The following is a 19,120-nucleotide window of genomic DNA, read 5'->3' as shown; positions in this document are numbered from 1 at the left end:
CCCCAGAAGGTTTCCAAGGAACAGCCCACTCTGACTTTACCAGTGTTTGCAGATGGGATGTGTGCTCTGGAGAAGCCTTCCTGGAGTTCTCCATGTCCCTTGGCTCCACTCCCCTGTCACCTCAGTGTCACATCCCTGTGATCAGTCCAGCATTATCCCATCCTGTGAACCCTGCCTGTGGCTCCTTTCTTGTGGACTGCAGAATTTACAGTGCTAGGGCTAAATAGCATTGGGGTTTTGCTGTTTCTCACATCCCTAGGACAGCTGCCCAAGGAAAAGCCTCACCTACAAAATAAATACAAATTGAGTCATAAAAAAACAGGATGCAGAGATTATCTGCGCCATTCCCTGTCCCAGTGGTGAGTTAATGTCACCAATACCTAAACATTTATTGAAAACTCTTCACTTTGTGTAAGGAAGATTAAGCACTGAGTAGCTCAGCTGTGTAATCCCTAAATTACAGCTCGCAGAGTTCTCCCTTTTTATGGTAAAATCAAATGTTCCTGGGCTCCCAACAGGCTGGCTTGGAGACGTGCTGGGTTTTCAGGAGAGCAGAGCTGGGCACTGGAATTGCTGTGTGTTGGCACCCGGGGGCACAGGACGTGGGAGCAGATGAGTTTTGGGGAAGAAGCGGGGATCTGCGTGGAAAGCACAGTGGGATCTGCTTGAGCTGTGCCACGTGTGCTGGGAAGATACTTGGATTCATCACATCTTTGGTTGCTTTGCAGACTTTCCGTGAGACAAATGAGCGTTTGCAGGGCTGACGTTTCCCTGGCTGGAGCTGCAGACGGCTCGTTTACGTGCGGCGCTAATTATGGACATCGGCTTGATTGCAGTGCTTGGGCTGCTGCTCTCCCGAGCTGCAGCTCCCTGCTGTTGCCATCCTTTGCCCTGGTGTCGCAGGGCTGAGGTTTCTCCTTGTTTTGTGCCACATGGAGTCACCCCTTGGCAGTGAGGGGGGGACCACGGCCAGTGCCAGCCGTGCTTGGTGCCAGCCGTGCTCGGTGCCAGCCCTGCTCGGTGCCAGCCCTGCTTGGTGCCAGCCCTGCTCAGTGCCACCTCCTGGTCACTCAGCTGGCTCAGGAGGTGGGAGGGACCTCTCAGAACGGTGCCATCCCTGTATCCCCCTCCCTGTCCCCCCTTCCTGGCCTCCCCAAGCTCCCCTGGTGACACCCTGGTGCCCCCTTCACCTTTGGGTGTTGGCAGTGCAGGGATGGAATCAGCTCGGGGTGAGGATGACCTGTAAGAGCAGCTGAGCTGCGGGTCCTGCATTTTGGGAGCCCCCTGGGCAGGAGGGAAGGATGAGAGGGATGGAGCACACGGTGCCGTGGCTCCAGGACAGCCCTGCCAGAGCTGACGTGCTGCATGAGGTCACAGGTCCCCTTGTTCCAGGGCCTCCATCCCTGCTCGGCTCCACAGCCATATTTGGGAAAGCCTGCAGGGCTGTGAGGAGCTGTCCTGGAGCACAGCTGCTCTGCAGACAGCTCCCACCTGCAGGGAGCCCTTCTCCTGGCCCTGCTGGGGCTGCCCTGCCATGGTTTCAGTGCCCCATCCATGGCTGGGATGCCCTGGCTATGATAGGGGTGCCCTGGCTTGTGAGGATGTTCTGGCTGGGCTTGGGATGCCCTGGTTGTGGCAGGGTGCCCTGGATGTGGTTGGGATGTCCTGGTTGTGATGCCCTGGTCATGGTTGGGACCCCTTGGCTGTGCTGGGGGTCCCCTGGCCATGGCAGGGGTGCCTTGGGTGTTGTGAGGATGTTCTGGCTGTGGTTGGGGTCCCCTGGCTGTGACAGGGGTGCCATAGCTGTGATTGTCATTCTCTGATCAGGGTTGGGACACCCTGGCCATGGCAGGGGTGCCCTGGCTTGTGAGGATGTTCTGGCTGGGCTTGGGATCCCCTGGCCGTGGCAGGGTGCCCTGCCTGTGTGTCCTGCAGTGTTTGCAGCCTCACCTCCTGTGTTTGCTCCAGGGCAGGAGCAGAGGGAGTGGAGCAGGGGCTGTGTCCCCTGGGGTGCCCCGAGCTCTCAGCTCAGCCTCTCCCTGCTGCTCAGAGCACAGGCTCCCTTTGCTGAGCTGTGAAGAGCCTGAGGCCCCAGTCTTGCTTTACTCTGCACATCCAAAGGGTTTTGCTGTGCTGGTGCCCAGGGAGAGGCTGGAGCAGGATGAGGCAGGGCTGTGAGGTGAGGGGGAAGCGTTGCTGCATCCCCCTGCTCAGGGAGCCCACAGTGATGGGGTGAGCTGCTCGTGGTCCTGCAGGGGCTGGGACAGACCTGGCACTGCTGCCCCGGGAGGGTCTGTTGGGAGGGCTCTGCTCTCTTCAGAGGGCACAGGCTGTACAGAACACGGCAGAGATGCTCATCTCTTGCATTTCTTACCAACAACCAGGATTTTGCTGTAGGAAGAAAAGCATTCCATTTTTAGATGAATTTTTGCGAAAAAGTTCTTTGGGGCAAATTCCTCGGAGAGAGCCAAGGACTTGGGCCAGCATTTGAAGCTCATAAATTCAGAATGGACAAATAAATTGTCATCGTGCTGTGACAGCCTCGGGGGGATGAGGGTGCTCACAGCTGCCTGCCACCAGGGAAAGGCCCCTCTTGGTGCTGGGCTGCACTCTTGGGGGTGATGTGTGCTGGAGCTGGAATCCTTTTGCCGTGGAAAATCCCTGTTCAGCATGACTAAAACGAGTAACTGGGGGTGAGGATCTCCACGTGCAGTTTCCCTCCTGTCTGTGTTGAAAGGCAGAGGGCTCCTGGTGCAGGAGAGCTGTGAGGCTGTTCCTGCCAGGCAGGCTGTCCCTGCCCTGCTGCAGGGCCACAGCATTGCCCAGCACACAGGAAAATCTGTGTTTATTCAGATTTCCAGGACCATTTGTGGAAATAATCTCTATCATCACCTCTGCACACGAGTGCTGCTGCTTCTGCTGTGCTTCCTTGGAGAGGTGCAAGCCAAAAGACGAAGGGAAAAAGGAATCTGATCAGCAAAAACCTGTAATTTTTCCTGGCTCGGGCAGGCAAAAGCACACAGAGTTTTTCCTGCTCTGTTCTCAAAGTCTGTTCTGTGTGTCAGGCAGGATCAGCTCCGTGCTGCCATTTGTTCCTGGAGACAGGCAAGTGTTTGCCATGGCAACGTGGGAGGCAGCCTTGGGCATCTCTGGGGCAGGTTGTGCGTCTGGCAGGCGATGGAAGGCTCTGGAAGCTTCTCTGCGTCTCACCAGCCATCTCACATGTCCCCATGTCCCTTGTTCTCACCGGTCACAGGGTGTGGAATTCTCACAGAATCCTGGAATAGTTTGGGTTGGAAAGGACATCAAAGCCCACCCCTGCCATGGCAGGGACACCTCCCACTGTCCCAGGCTGGTCCAGCCTGGCCTTGGGCACTGCCAGGGATCCAGGGGCAGCCCCAGCTGCGTGATGGGGTAAGAAATGGGAGCACTGCTGTGTTTCCCTGGCCCCTCTGGAGCTTTGGTGCCCCACAGGAGCCTCATCTTTGGTGGTGGCTCAGCCCTGGAGCTGCTCTGGGCCGCGCTCTGCCCCAAGGCACAGGCTCCTCTCGCTCAGACGCTTCTCCGTCTCTGGATGCTTTTCCCATTACTGTTCTGGCAGGGCTCCCTGCACCAGAGGGGCTGGGGAAGTTCTGCCCTCCCTCTGCCTCCCTCCCTTTTTGTGAAATGGAGGCAGAGCGGGCCCACAAATGACATAATGAGAGCATGACATCAGCCTTGGCAGCGGGGCCGCCCGTGCTCTGCCGGGCGTTGTGTGTTCCATGGAGTGAGGGAGCGAACAGCAGTGCCCAAAACCAGCCTGGCCACAGCAGTGTGCAGGAATAACCCCCGGGCTGGCACTGAGGGGGCTGCTGGGCATCGCAGAGGGATGGAGTGGGTGGCACTGAGCTCTCCTGCTGCCCTCAATGCTCTCGTTCCCTCGCTCCTCCATCGGGGCAGCAGCTGCCGAAGGAGCCGGTTCTTGGTGCCTTTTCCCCCTGAAAATTCCCCCAGAATTGCCCAAGCCCTTGGGCAGCGGCTGGGGCTGGTTGTGTGTGTGTGGATCCACCCTCAGGCTGCCTGTGAGCTGGGCTGTGGGTACGACAGCTCAGGGATGCACCAGCACCACACAGGCAGTGCTGGCAGGGCTGGAGTGGAGCTGAAGGCTCCCAAGGCTCAGGCTGACGCCCTCATTACTGAATATTCCCTTATTTCCCAAAGCTTCACCTTCCTCACTAAACCACCTCCCTTTCCCAGAGTATCTGAATGTCTCCCTTAGCTGGGCTGGGAGGTGGCACGGGGCAGTGTGGGGAGCTCTCAGTGACACAGTCTGAGTCCTGTGCTGTAGCTTGGCCACTTCTGGTGCCCCATGTCCCACAGAATGACATTGCATGGCTCCTGGACACCGAGGCAGGACTGAGCAGTTGTGACTGGTGGCTGCCCTTTTCCAGGAGGCACAGCGTGTTCCCGAAGTCCCCCCGAGCCACAGGAAAGGACATTTTTCCTTCTCCTCATGAGGAGGGCGTCAGGCTGTGTGTGCAGGGAATGTCAATGGAGAGCCTTGTTTGCTGCTGGCTTCGCCTCTGCCTTGAACCTGCTCTGAATTTCCTCTGGCCTGGCAGTGGGCTGGGAAAACACAGTCGTGGCAGTTTGTGGTAGCGCCAGGCTCAGCTCTGTCCCACGCCTTTGCCTTGGCTTTTATTGCTCAGTGTTTCCTGGTTTGGATTTTTCTCTGCAGCCCAGCTCGGTTCCCATGCCAGGAAGGCATAAGATGATTTTCCATGCCTGTTGCAGAGGGAGCAGTGGGAGAGGGCAGCTCCTAGCTGGAGGTGGCAGGCGCTGCCTCCACCACCACTCCTCACTTGTCCCAGCTGTCCTGTCACCTCAGCTCTGCTTCCCCTGCAGGCTCTGCACCCAGGAGCTCAGGGAGGGTGAAAACGGAGGAGTTTTGTACCAGTTCCTCATGGGATCACGAGGGCAAGCAGAGAGCAAGGGAGTCACCCTGCTTTGTAGGTACCAGTGGGTGCCAGCTGGTGCCTGGCCTGGGTGGGGCTCAGCAAGGTGGGAGCCAAGGGCTGGGCATCCTTGGGCAGCATCTGAGCTCTAGAGGAGTGCCAGAGTGCCAGGGTTAATTGCAGCCTCCAGGGGTGCAGCCTCTGGGGCTGAGCCCCAGCTCTGCTGGGAGTGCTGGGGCTGGAGCAGCTCTGCACGCTGGGCTGAGGCTCAGCTCAGAGGGGTGAGCTCAGCTCATCACCCCTGATCTGATCATCACACCAGCTGGGAGTGGAGTGTGCAGGATGGCAGCCAAGGTCCTTTAAAAGGACAGCAGGAGGCCTCTCCAGCCGTGAGACACGACAGTGCTGGCACCCCAAAGGCAGTGTCTGCCACCTTCCCAAGCTCCCCTTGCCCCACGCTCCCCCTGCAGCCAAGGAACGCCTTGGAAGAGGCTCTTGGAAATGGCAGAGCCCTGTTTTTGTAGCAGCTGAGTGGTTTGTTTTGGAGGGTTTGCTTGTCTGGGCGAGGAGCAGGAAGGCATCTGAGCTGAAACTCCCATTTCCTTTCCTTGGACTTGAGGTGCTGCCTAAAAACCAAATGGGCGACTTCCAGGTATTTCAGAGGAGAAGGGAAATATTTGTGCTGGTCTCCCTGTAGGGTGGCTGGGTGGAGGTCTGGCCCTTCCCCACACAGGTGCAGTAGGGCCAGGGGGTTCAGAGTACAGAAATGCTCAGGAGAGGTGGAGCTGGGGTGTCCCCAAGGAGGGTCTGTCCTGCCTGGAGCACCTGGGTTCCAGTCCCAGCTGTCTCTGTGCTTATCTTCCAGAGGGAGCTGGAAGCAGGTTTGGGGGTGGCTTTGCTGTCCCTGTGCAGAGTGGGGCTCAGCCAGGGATGCTCTGTGCTCCTGCCCTGCTGTCCCAGCTGCTCAGATCCCTGGCGTGATCCCATGTCTTTATTAATGTCCTTTTCCTGATGTATTTACTGAGCTGGTATTTTGCACATTACTTGGACTTCTGTATTGGTGTTGCTGGTGAACTCTTCTGAATCTGCTCTAAGCTTGGCAAATAACTCCCAGGCAGCAAAATCAGGGAAAATAAACCTTTTAAAGAGACATCCATCCCTGTCACTTATCCCCAGTTTCCTGGAATTGTACATAATTTTCCTGCCAGTTTGGCAGAATTCTTTTCGTTTGGATAAATGAAGTTTAAATGTCAGATCAAACCAAGAAATAATTGATTAAGGGGTAGAAACAACAGCTGAGACAGCCAGGAGAAGTGAGAGGAGGTGTTAGTAGGAAAAAAGGTGAGAAAGGAGTGTGGCAAAGTGTGTCCAGCCCTGTGCTCTCCTGGGAGCTCAGCCAGAAGTCCATGAAGGGTAAGAGCCATCACATGGGCTTGCAGGAAGGGTTTTGGTGCTGCTGAAAGGAAGTTCAGGCCAAAGGAGATTTTTCTGAAAACGAATAGTGAAGTTTGTTGAACAAGTGGAGACTGAGGAGCGAAACTTTCGCTTCTCTGAGTGACATTTAAATGTGGGGAGGAGGATGCTGGGTGAGGACAGAGCTGGGCTGGACAGGGACAGTTTGGTTTGGATGAGCTGAAGGCTGTTGCTGTTACTGGGAGCAACTTGTTAAGCAGTGTTCCTTTTAGAATGACAATCTGTCCTGATTTCAAACGGAAAATATTCTTTATTGCTACTTCTTCTTCCATTTTAAGCTTTTCCAAAGAGAGACAAAAAGATGTTTAAAATGTGGAGTTGACGCATCAATTGTGTAATTACTGATCAGGGCTTTGGCACCAGAAACACACTTGGAAGTTCATCATAAATTTTTCTCTGAGTTAATTACTACTTGAGTCTAAAGTACTTCTTAATGACTTCTTTGAACATAGATTAGACTTGAATATCTTTTAAGAGGGTACATCACGTTTAGTACCACGTGTGGCATGGTGTAATTGCTCCAGGTGTGCTGCAGAGTGGGGGCAACATCCTGAGGCTCCTGATCTCTTTTTACAGGTTATATGAGCAGCAAATGCTTTATGGTTTTGGGAAAGGTGTTTTCTTTGGCTGGAAAAAATGCTCTGCCTTCAACACATCCCTTTTCCAGTCAGGATTCTGGCTGGGGTTTGGAGAGAGGCTCTTCTGAGCTCTGGTAATGGAGGTGTGACAAAATGGGCTTGAACGAAGGCTGAAAATTATTTTTTTTTTCTTTCCTTAGGGATCTTTCCAATAACAGGATCAGTGGTTTAGATGTTGAGCTCTTCAGAAGCCTGACTTCTCTGGCAAAGCTGTGAGTACTTGCTGTTCCCCCCAGTCCTCCCAGTGCCCCCAGCAGGGCTGAGCTGGGCCCTGGCTCTCTTGCACTGGTTTGCTTTGCTCTTGCTCCACCTCATCTCCCCAGCCCCACGTAGTCCTGCCCATGGGCTCCCTCCCTGAGGCCTATTTGGAGTGATTTGGGAATTATTGGCATTTGGGAATTATTGGCATTTGGAGCTGGGCAGGGTTTGTCCCTCTGTACTGCTGGGTGGAGAGGAGCTCATGGCCAGAAAGCAGAATTATCACAAGGTGTCTGTTGGTACTGGAAGGGACCTTAAAGTACATCTTCCACTAGCCCAGACTGCTCCAAGCTCCATCCAGCCTGGCCTTGGGCAGTGCCAGGGATCCAGGGGCAGCCCCAGCTGCTCTGGGCACCTGTGCCAGGGCTGCCCACCCTGCCAGGGAAAAGCTGCACTGACGAGGAAGTGGCCTCTAACATGATGAACTTTTCCTGTCTTTTACAGAGATATAAGCCACAACCAGATTTCTACATTAGAAGATGGAATATTTGATAATTTATTTAATTTAAGTGAAATGTAAGTTCATCTTTGTTTCCCAGTTCTTTATTCAGACCTTTCCTTGAAACATCCCTTCCTTTCCTGCTGGGTGGGAGGCTGTGCTGACTTGGAGAGATGCTGGGCAGCTGCCCACCCAAGCAGCTGCTTTTTGGGGTGTCTCCAGTTCCTTCCTCACGCTGTGTGCTGCTCCTGGGTCCTGTTGTCCACCAGTCCTGACCTCTTCCTGGTCTCTGTCTCCTGGGACCTCCAACCTCTGCTGCTGCCTTCTTGTCTTCCTGGCTTCTCTCCCACACCAGCTCTGCTGAGTTCTTGTCTCTGACTGTGGTCACACTGTCCTGTTTGCATGGTCACACCTGGCCCTGGAGGAGCGTGGTAGGTCCTGACTGAGGTGCCCAAGTCACCTGAAGAGGTTGTCCTTAAGGGATTCAGGTTTTCAGGTTTTGTTTTTTAATTGAGGTCTTTTGATGCTGAGTGAAGGGGGGTGAGGGGAAGCCACACATTTCCAGGAGGGATCCCTGAAGTCACAGCACAAGTGGCAGTTCTGCCTCTGGGTGAGCCAAAGGATTAACCCTGTGCAAGCCCTCTTGGCCAGAGAGAAAAGCTCAGCCCCACATTGTCCCTGAGGACAGGACACAAAGAACACCCTCAGCGTTGCAGTTTGGCTCTGGAAGGACAGGGGGGCTCAGGGCTGGGTCCCAACGAGCTGTCCCTGCTCAGCCTGGTGGCACAGTGGTGCTTTCAGCCCCAGGGTCAGGGCTGAGCCCTGCAAGCACCCAGCCCTGCTGGCATCAGCTCCACACACAGCTCCAGCTCTGTCCTGCTCACAGCTGAGTGCCAAAGGCTGTCATTTGGATCAAGCTTTTTGATCCAAAATTTTCCCTCTTTTCATTGAACTGCTGCATGGAAAGATTATCATTGGCTTCACATTTCTTTTTTTTGACAGATGAATTTTATTCTCTTAGCTATTTTCTAATGGTGCTGTAAATAGTCTCCCCGAGCAGGAGAGGCTGCCCTCATACCCTGGGGCTCTTGCATGGCAGATTTTTTTAGATATATGATTGTGCATGGCAGATTTTTTTTAGATATATGATTGTGTCTGTCATTTGCTTCTAATTGCAACAATTATTTGTAGAGTTAAAAAAGTACTTGGAGTACTTGCCTAATTCTAGCCTCTAGAAAAAATCACGTTAATTATTGCTTGATTCCCTATTCATTAACTCCTCTCCCAGTTATTCCAAAGCCTTTCAGTGGAGTGGCACAGATGGGAACAGGGAGGGCTCGGCACACTGCTGTAATTAAAGCTTAGCACATGTCACATTAATCCTTAACTTGTTCTGATCTCCCTCTGACAGAAACTTAAGTTGGAATCCATTTGTTTGTGACTGCAAACTGTCCTGGCTGCCCCGCTGGGTGGAGGACAGGAACGTGAGAGTCCTTGAGGCGTCGGACACGAGGTGTGCCCACCCCCCCGAGGTGGCCAACCTGTCCCTCTTCGATGTACTGTTCCTCAACACCACCTGTGGTAAGGAGAGGCTGTGGGGTGGAGCTGGCTGAGAGGGAGTGGTGGCCTCAGGGGCAGCTGGGGCCTCTTCAGACCTTCAGTGAGGAGTTCTAATCTCATTAATCAGGTGTTGGTCACTCACTGTGTACCTTGGTGCCCTAAGGACCAAGGCAGTCACACCAGGGCTGAGATTAGCCCTGACCACAGAGCAGACACCACAGGACTGTGGCTCTGTGACCTGCAGCCCCAGGCTGTCATTGTCCCAGGGTCTGAACAGGCTGAGCTCAAGCCCTGAAAGCTCTTGGGAGGTGATGGCACCTGAGCACATGCTGAGCTGGGTCTTTGCAGGTGGCAGGGCTCCACTTTGGGAGAGAATGAGCAGTGCCCTGGTCTACAGCCACCTGCTCCAGGAATTCTTGTCATTTGGAGCTGGGCAGGGTTTGTTCCTCTGTACTGCTGGATGGAGAGCAGCTCATGGCCAGAAAGCAGAATTATCACTGCTTTATGACTGCTTGGCCAGGAGAAATGTCAGGCAGTGATTCAGTGGAAAAGGGAGAGCCCTAAGGAAACTGATCCTGCCTGGGTGCTCAGTTATTCTGGAATGAGAGGGAGGAAGGGAGAGAAAGGGCTTCCTGTGGCAGGCAGCAGGCATCTCCTTTGATTTGAGGGCTGTGGATGGGGCAGGAGGATGCAGAGATGAGGCTGAAGGACCCAGAGCTGTGTGACAGGAGGATGCATGGATGAGGCTGAAGGACCCAGAGCTGTGTGACAGGAGGATGCAGGGATGAGGCTGAATGACCCAGAGCTGGTGGGAGCCAGCTGAGCTGCCTGGTGAGGAACAGTGTTCCCCAAGACCAAAATCCAGGTGGTGGTTGTTCCTCTTCCCCCAGCAAAGCTACCCCAGCTTGCAGCATCTTGCAGGAGTTATCAAAGGGAAAAACACTTGGCGCTGTCACTGCTCTTGACAATTAGTTGTTCCCTCTTGAACTACTTTAAGCCAGTGTGGAAACAATAATGTGAGGCTGCCTTCTGGGTAATTCAGTGTGATGGGAGTAGGCTGGGACAGCCTGCCAGCTCCTGACAGCTCTCAGTGACCGGCAGGGGATGAAGAATGACCAGGCTGGTGGTGGAAAACAGAGCAGTTCCCGTGCCGTGCTCCTCTCCAGGGACTGTTCTTAGGAGAAGAGGCTCAGCATTTGCAGGAAGGCCGTGGAGGAAGCTGGACAGCTGGATGGGTTTGATCTGGGAAGATCACACGAGGCTGGAGCTGTTGAGATGTTTGGGGGAGATGTTGTAGCAACCGGCGGCGGCGGCGGCGCAAACGTGGCCGGGCCACGTGGGCAGAGTGGAGGGAGAGGCCCTGCCTGGGTGTTTGTGGCAGGGAAATGTCCCAGCCCTGCAGGCCAGAGGCAGGGGATGACACTCAGGGAATGAGCTGTTCCTCTGTGCCCACGTGTGTCCCTGCTCCCTGGCACAGCACGTGTGATCCCGTGGGCATCCCTGCGCCTGGGCCTGGCATCGCTCTCCTCTCCAGCTCCACGTTTTCCTGCAGGGAGGAAGACTCTTGGCTCTCCCCATGGAGGAAGGTGCCTCAGGGAGTGGGCCTGGTGGAGGGTCCATCAGTGTGCCACTGCCCAAGGGTGTTTGGTTTTGGATTTGCTGCTGGAAGTCCCAGGCAGCACATGGTGAAACATTCTGCACTGACCACGCCAGGGTACCACCAAAGGACATCCTTTTGTCATGGTCTCACTTGGTAGCAAGTCCTGTGGGCTCCTCTGAGTGTCAGACTCAGTGGCTCCATGTCCCATGGGAGTGTCAGGCTCTCCAAAGCCCTGTTTTATTTACTGAGTGCCGCTGCTCCATAAATCTGTGTGACTGGCTTGTTATTTCTGTCATCACTAATTAGCATAAAGAGTTTGGAAACTGTTGCTGGGGGATTAAAGACTTCCCAGGCAAGTCTCAAAAAGGAAACACTCAGAGCAGGAGCTGAGCAGGAAAATTCCATTCCCAGAAGTGTGGGGTGGTTCTCTTGGAGGGTCTCACCAATCCATGACATCCCAGAGTCTGTTTTGCAAGAGGATCTTCTGTTCTGTCCTGCAGGAGCTCAATACATCACGTGTCTGACAGGAAACTACACCGAAGAAGCTGAACTTATCATCCTCTTCACCTCTGTCCACCCTGGGAACCTCACTGAGGAGACCTGCAGTGCCCTCTGTTACTCCCAAGACCAGGATTATGGGGGTTTCAGCCCCCAGGGGCAGTGTTTGTGTGGAACTGCCCACGAAACGAACTCTTCCTCCGGCTGTTTGCCGTTTTGCACTGAGCATTTGTCTGGGCAGGGCTGTGGTGGCCCCTCACTCGTCCCCTTGCCCTTCCAGGCACAGCTGCCTGTGTCTTTCACAGGACTGCAGCCCCGCTACAGCCTGCACCAGCCCGTGCTCTTCAATGTCAGTATTCCCATTGCTGCCAGCACTTTACTGTGGGAATTTGGGGACCAGAGCGAGGTTCTCAACACCACTGGGCACACGGCCGTGCACAGCTACGCCCTACCCGGGCACTACAACGTCACTGCCACCCTCCTCGTGGGCTCCAGGCTCCTGCAGCAGCAGGCAGAGATTGAGGTGGTGGCTTCACCCCAGCAGCTGGAGCTGCAGTGTCCCTCCCTGGTGGTGGCAAACGAGAGCCTGGACATCCGGATCCGCAACAGGGGCGGCACGGGGCTGGCGCTGCTCTACGGGATCACCGCCGAGCCCGGCGAGCTGGGCAGGGGTGAGCAGGGCTCCTGGGGGGCTGGGCCGGGTGGCACTGGCTCCTGGGGTCCCCTTTGCCTCCCCAGCCAGTGAGGGGTGGCTCCTCTGGGGGTGAGTTCCAGCTCCCTGGCTCTGAGCAGTGTTTTGCACTCTGACAGCGATGGGGTTTGTTGGCTTCAGGGCTGGCACATTCCTGGAGCCTCGCTGCCCACGTTGGGTCGGGGTGTGTGGCCCGTAGCCAGGACATCACCCCTGTGTTCTTTCTGCAGCAGTTCACCCCATGTGCCCCCCTGAGGGCTTGGTTTTCCCGGGAAATAACCACTGCTACCAGCTGGTGGTGGAGAAGGCGGAGTGGCTGGAGGCGCAGCGGCACTGCCAGGAGCTCGGCAACGGGGACCTGGCTTTTGTCAGCAGCCCCGACATCCAGAGCTTCCTGGTTGCTCATGTCATCAGGTGAGTGAGCAGGGGAGGGGCTGCCATCACCCAGGCACAGGTTTGGGTTTCCTGAGTGAGCAGGGGAAGGGCTTCCATCACCCAGGCACAGGTTTTGGCTCCCTGAGTGAGCAGGGGAAGGGCTGCCATCATCCAGGCACAGGTTTTGGCTCCCTGAGTGAGCAGGGGAAGGGCTTCCATCACCCAGGCACAGGTTTGGGTTTCCTGAGTGAGCAGGGGAAGGGCTGCCATCACCCAGGCACAGGTTTTGGCTTCCTGAGTGAGCAGGGGAAGGGCTGCCATCACCCAGGCACAGGTTTTGGCTCCCTGAGTGAGCAGGGGAAGGGCTGCCATCACCCAGGCACAGGTTTTGGCTTCCTGAGGGCAGGGGGATGTGAGTGTGAGGAGCTGGTGGGGGTGAAGCTGAATGGAGAGGAGGAGTGAGCAGAGCTCTAGCCCTTGCTGGACTTGGCTTCTTTCCTTAAAGGCTGTGGAGGGAAGAAGAGGAAAGGGGCAGAATCACAGCTGGGAATTGAGAGGTTGGTGGGCTTCGTGTACCCTGTGTTTGTGCCTGTGGATGCCTCTGAAATGTGGAAAGGGGTCATGAGCCCTTAGACACGGCTGCAGCCCAAAGCCCAGACCCTTTCCCCTTGTGTCTCTCACCCTGGGAAGCAGCAGTGCTCCTCTCCAGCAGCATCTGTTCCGCCTCAGGACTGGGCTTTATAAACAGAGAGTGCTGCAAGTGTCAGCCTTTGATTAAATCCGCCCCTCTGAGTGCCCTTTCTCCAGGCAGTCATTCCGGGGGAGGGAGGACAACCAGGAGAGCTCTCAGAACCTGACAGCCCTTGTCAGCACTCCCAGCTGCAGCTGTGGGAGCTGGGCTCCTCACAAACACATCCCAGAAATCCCAGAAAGCAGCACGTGGAAGGGAGCAGCTGGTGGGGCTGACGTGGGCTCTGAGCGCTGCCAGCCCCTTCTTGCCATCCTTGTGCCCCTTCCCTCCACACGGGGCTGCGTCCTCACATTGCAAACCCGTGTCCCCTGCCCCGGGGAAGGGGAGGGAGCTGTCCCTGCCCCAGCTGAGGAGTGGGCATGGCTGCTGGGATGTGCAGGAATCGCGTGTGGAGCTGCTGGAACCACGAGAGGCTGTTCCCCAGCTGCTGCCCCACAGCCTCTGCTCCCCAGCCCCCTCTAGCCCGTGTGTTTATTTTATTAATCCGTGCAGATAAACATGAAGGAGGCAGCTCCAGGATGTGATTTCCCTGGCGATAGAAGGCGAGTGGGCCGAGCTGCAGGGTTTTGGAACACGCAGCTTCCACAGTTTCTTATGGAAGATGGCAGAAGCTGGAGGCTGTTTCCCATCAGGGCACTGGGCAGGTCTCCTCTGCTTTGCTCCTGGAGTGGGATGGCCTCCCCAGGAGCAGCATGTGCTGAGCTGCTCCCTCCCTGCCTGCAGAAGCAGAGGGTGGGACCGTGCAGGGGACCCCCTTTTCTGGGCAGCACAGAGAGCCCCTCTGCCCTTCCAGGCTTCCCCAGGCTTGTTCTGCTCCTCCTGCCCCAGCAGGGCAGCTCAGTCCTTCCTCAGAGGCAGAGGAGAGCTCACATCTTGCTTTAAAAAAAGCTAGTTCAGATCCTCCTCTTTCCCCTGCAGTGGCAGTGGGGCAGGGTGGGAGCCAGCCAGCAGCTTGTCTTTTAGTTATTCCTTTCTTTCTTACTTTTTTTTCTTTTTTTTTTTTTTTTTCCTAATGACTTGCAGTTAGATCATAGCTGGAATTAGAAAAGGAAAATCTCCAGTGAGTTTTCCTGATGGCAGCAGGCAGGCAGTTTCCTACCCTGCTCTCCCTCACTCCCTGCCAGTGGTTCAGGAGCAGAACACAGCCCTTATTTATTTGTTCATCTCATTTGCAGTGAAAACTACTGATTCATGGAACAAGTTATTTTTGTCATCGTTTTTCAGCGTGACCTCATGAATCATTTCATCTGGCATGAGCCTGGGGGTGGAGAGGCACCAGTTACCACCAGTTATCTCCCCAGTCTGCTTTGCAGAGCTGTGCTACCACCCTGGGAGCAGGCTGGGGCAGGCAAGGGCATGGCTGGATTGATTTCCACCTGCAGGAGGGAGCGTGGGGAAGGAGCTGAGAGCTTGGGAGGGTGCAGCATGTTAAATGGAGAAGTTAATAGAAGTTAATATGGAACAAATACCTCCCTTTCTGCTGGGTGAGATCAGAAACGGCTCTCCAGGGTCTTTGTGGCCATGAGAGACCTCTCAGCACTTTGCACCAGGATCTCAGCTGGGATTGAGCCAGTTTCCAGATGGAGCAGGGACATTTCATCTCCTGAAGGAGCCTGGCAGTGTCCTGTGCCTGGGGTTCACTGCCTGCAGTGCTCCAGCCTCTGCTTGTCCCCTCTGGCTGCCTTTCCATGGTGGCTGAGGAGCTCATCATCTCCAGGAGCTGCATCCAGGAGAGCTCCCAGAGCTGGCACTGCTGAGCTTTAGTCCTGCACTGGTGCCAGTGCCACCTGCAGTGGAGGATGGACTGGTGGTAAATCCCCCAGGTGTGCCCAGGAAAAGCACAACTTTTCTGAGGGATTCAGCTTTCCCGGGCACTTTTGTGTGACCAGATCATTCCTCCTGGGCTGTGACTTAAGACAGGTTTGGCACAGCCTGGGGAGGGTCATTTGGTGACAGAGTGCAAGTCAACCTGCTGGTCACAGAACCAGGGAGTCATGGAATGGTTTGGCTTGGGAGGGATCCTAAAACTCATCCTGTTCCACCCCTTTCCATGGGCAGGGACACCTTCCACTGCATCCCAGGTTGCCCCAAGCCCTGTCCAGCCTGGCCTTGGGCACTGCCAGGGATCCAGGGGCAGCCACAGCTGCTCTGGGCACCCTGTGCCAGGGCCTGCCACCCTCACCAGGCTCTTGGGACAGAGCTGGGAAGGCTGGAGCAGAGCAGTGCTGTGCTGTGGAGGGGCAGTTCCTGAGGCTCTGGTGGTAGAGTGGATACTGAAACCCTTTAGTAATTCCAAGGCTCCATGAAATGCAGCCCATGACACCCCGATGGAGCTGCTGTTATTATTTTTAGAGAGAACCATAGATGGCAGCTGTCCCAGCTCTTTCTAATACTCATGATTTCCTGAAATCCCCCCTCCCCCCCCTTTTTTTTTTTTTTTTTTTTTTTTTTTTTTAAATTTTCCTTTTTTTTTGCAGGAGCCTCGATGTCTGGATTGGATTCAATGATTTTGCAAGCTCTGGACCTCAGCAGAGAGGGGAAGGATTTAATCTGGAGAGCTGTCAGAACTGGCTGCCAGGAGAGCCCCATCCCTCCAACGCCGACCACTGCGTGCGCATGGGCCCCACGGGCCAGTGCAACACCGACCTGTGCATGGCCAAGCACAGCTATGTCTGCGAGTACAAGCCACCAGGTGGGCTCTGCTGGCCCTGCTGCTGCCACCAGGGCTGGGCAGGGGTCCCCTCCCTGCCACTGGTGTGGAAAAAGAGGGATGTGTGGAGAGGCTCCTCCAGGGCGTCAGCACAGAACGAGTGTGACTTGCAGCAATATTCCCAAACCCAGCTTCTAGAAACCCAACCTCGGCCCAAAAGGAAGAGTTTGGCTTACTCCAGTCTTTGCCATATTACAGAATCACAGAGTTTCTAGGTTGGAAGGGACCTTTAAGATCATGGAGTCCAGCCCATGTTCTAACACCTCAGCTAGGTCACGGCACCAAGTGCCACATCCAGTCTTGTTTTAAACACACCCAGGGATGGTGACTCCACCACCTCCCTGGGCAGATGATTCCAGTATTTGACCTCTCTTTCTGTGAAAAACTTCCTCCTTAAGCCTAGCCTGTATCTCCCTTGGTGCAGCTTGAGGCTGTGTCCTCTTTTTCATGAGCAGAAGGAGAGAGGGGAGCAAAGCTCTGAGGCAAAGCACTGGAAACAGCTTTTCTCTCTTACTTGAGGGAAACTTACTTCCCTCTTGCTGCTGGCAGGATCTGAGGCTGTGCTGCTGCCTTGGTGGCTTGGTGTCCTTCTTTGTGTATTTTGGGAGCTGTTGGGGTGGCTCAGAAGTTGATTAGGTGAGGTGTGATGTGCTGTGCAGGTTTGTGGTTATTCAGCTTTCCAAACCTTCCACACCGCTGTAGGAAGTAAGAAAGAGAAGCAGGAATGGACATGAAACAGAGGAGAAGAATTATTTAAGAAGGAAAAGCCATGGCCAGAGAGAGCACTGGCCTGGTTAGAGGGGCAGCAGCAGCTGCCCAGTCCCCAGAGAGCCAGCAGTGTTTGCCACTGGTGGAAACCAGTTGGTCCTGGCCACATTGCCCAAGAAGTCTGGAGCACAGGGAGGATGAGAAAGTGCACCTGGTGCTCAGAAATTCCCAGCAAATCATCAGTTGTTGGAAGGGAGAGTTCCTTGCACAGTTCCTAGAAATCAAAATTGCTGAACGTTGTAAATTAAAATGTTGTTTGTGCTGGATGAGAAAGAAGTCAAGATACCTGTAAGGAGAAGGGAGATGCAGGATTATGGAGCTGCTGCTCTCCTGGGTGCTCCAAGCCCTGCTGCAGCTTCACAGGGTGGAGGGAATGGCCTCGGGCCCTGCTGAGTCTCACGGGCTTTGTTCCAATATTTCCTTGGTACACAGGAATTCTCCTGAACGCCGAGAACTTCTTTGAGGGAGAGGCTGAGCTGGCCCCGCGCGGGGCCGTGAGGAGCCTGAGCGAGGCCGTGCCGGCGGAGCCCTGGCAGGCTGAGGAGGTGAGGGGGGATGCTGGGGGGGCTTTGCTCCTCCTGTGCTGCCCAGGGGTCCCTGGGGCCGCGGGCAGGTGAGAGCTGTGCGTGTTCTGCAGGTGCTGCAGTTCCCAGAGCTGGCCTTCAGGCACCAGGGCTTCCTCGCTGCCCTGGACTTCGTGGCACAGGAGCTGCAGCAGCCCGTCCAAGTGAGCTTCCAGCTGCACAGATTGGTGCATGGAGAAGGTGAGGCTGCTCCTCAGCGCCTGTGGGATTGCTGGAGGTGGCACCATCAAACTGGGGCTGGCCTTGTGGCCCCTCTGGCGCTCTGACCCTAAAAGCTCAGAGGTTTGGTTCTGTTTTTGGAGGAGATCAAAGTGTGGGATCCACAGCCTTGGAGCAGTGTTATCCTGGGGAAAATAACAGAGGGAGAAACTTCTCTCCATGCATGAGGAGAGTGTGAGTGCAGGGACCATGTGGAGAAGCTCATTAATCTTCTGAGCTGTACTTTCTGCTTTGTGAAGACACATGTCAAACGGGAATGTGTTCTGGTCCATCTGGCCCCACGGGTTAACAAGGAAGAACATTTTCCTGAGCCCATTTCTTCCTGATGGATGAGATAATGTAAAAAGCCTTTTATTCCTTGTACAAGAGCTCAACAGTCACAGTTTTGGCAACAATTAATTCTGCAGCAGAATGTTTGTTGTAGCCGTGGGGTTGGCTGGTTACAAAAGGATCTTTTCTGACACTGACAAGCTGATACTTTGACATGGAAACATTAACTTCAGAAAAGTTGCTTAATGTGTTTTCAATGTCAAGGCCAGCTCTTGCTTTCACTTGGACTCACTTCTGCTGTAGCACAGATCCTTTCAGAATGCAAATTGGTACGTTCTCGCTGGAAAAGAGACAACTTTGGGCTTAATGATCTTGGTGGATTTTTCCAGTAAAAGAGGACATTTATGTAGCAGCAGGATGTGCTGCAGTTGCAGCTTTTGCTAAGAGTGGAGCCATCATCAAAATGGAAAAAAGGGTGAATTTGGAGCAGAGGAGTGCATTAGTAGTGTTACTCACCAGAATGGCTATATCACTGATTTCTCTTTCACTTCTTCCAGACTACCAGGAGGAAAACAATGCTACAGAGCCACTCCCCAGTGCTCAGGACGATGGGAACTGGACGCTGCTGGAGTGTCCTCCTGGTTTCCAGTGGTGTCCTTTGAGGAATCTGTGCTCATCCCACAAGAGCTGCTGCAATGGGACCGAGTGTGCCAACAGCTCCTCTGGCAGCAGCCCTGCCCCGGGGGCCCTGCAGCCCAACGCCAGCCAGCCCAGCTATGAACTCCTCAAGGAGTTCCTCTTCTTGGTACCAGCTGGCCCCTCTTCCCAGTACCAGGTCAGTGTTTGCTGCTGTGACCAGTGGGTGGCTGGGGCACTTTTCTCCTGGGGGCTTTGGGTAAGTTTGGGTTGTTCCCACGTAGCAGATGGAGCCACTCAAGTCTATTGGAATGGAAGGACGTGCCCAGTGGCACACAGGCATTGGGCTCCCTGCAGTCCCCTGTGCCTGGGGTGCTGGAAGGTGTTCCTGCCCATGGCAGGGCGTGGAACAGGATGGGTTTAAGGTTCCTTCCCACCCAAACCATTCCATGTTTCCATGACAAAGCTGTGCAGATTTCCACGGGCTGTTCCCGTGGCGTTAACACAGTGGACATGGAGCATAAAGCTGATTTGTTTTTTGGTACATTTGATTCAGAGAGGCCAAGGAGGGTGGAGTGGTGGAAGGTCTCCCTGTGCTTTGTTGGGATCTGCACCTTTTCTGTCGGTTCCCACCTGGCAGGAAATCCAGCATTGTGCCAGGGCAGCAGTTTGGCTGCTGACTGCTCTTAAATCAGGCATTAACCCAAACCCCTCTC

At 54.8% G+C, this 19,120-nt stretch overlaps 1 protein-coding gene across 8 annotated transcripts in view; it reads left to right on the top strand.

Moving 5' to 3' along the window:
• Positions 1-19,120, top strand: part of PKD1 (polycystin 1, transient receptor potential channel interacting) — an 83,913-nt gene that overhangs the window by 28,543 nt on the left and 36,250 nt on the right. For 6 of the 8 annotated variants that reach the window (XM_041401397.1, XM_041401398.1, XM_041401394.1 and 3 more), the window contains exons 2-10: positions 7,186-7,257; positions 7,748-7,819; positions 9,154-9,323; positions 11,403-12,071; positions 12,322-12,505; positions 15,695-15,909; positions 17,128-17,240; positions 17,333-17,459; positions 18,326-18,603. In XM_041401397.1, the coding sequence (XP_041257331.1) occupies positions 7,186-7,257; positions 7,748-7,819; positions 9,154-9,323; positions 11,403-12,071; positions 12,322-12,505; positions 15,695-15,909; positions 17,128-17,240; positions 17,333-17,459; positions 18,326-18,603 (1,900 nt within the window). The remainder of the gene's footprint in view (positions 1-7,185; positions 7,258-7,747; positions 7,820-9,153; positions 9,324-11,402; positions 12,072-12,321; positions 12,506-15,694; positions 15,910-17,127; positions 17,241-17,332; positions 17,460-18,325; positions 18,604-19,120) is intronic. The other 2 variants (XM_041401396.1, XM_041401399.1) reach the window with 2 other exon arrangements.

This window comes from Onychostruthus taczanowskii, unplaced genomic scaffold (genome assembly GCF_017590055.1).
Source record: "Onychostruthus taczanowskii isolate IOZ18803 unplaced genomic scaffold, ASM1759005v1 scaffold19, whole genome shotgun sequence".
NCBI lineage: Eukaryota > Metazoa > Chordata > Aves > Passeriformes > Passeridae > Onychostruthus > Onychostruthus taczanowskii.
This window is presented reverse-complemented; position numbering and strand designations above follow the sequence as displayed.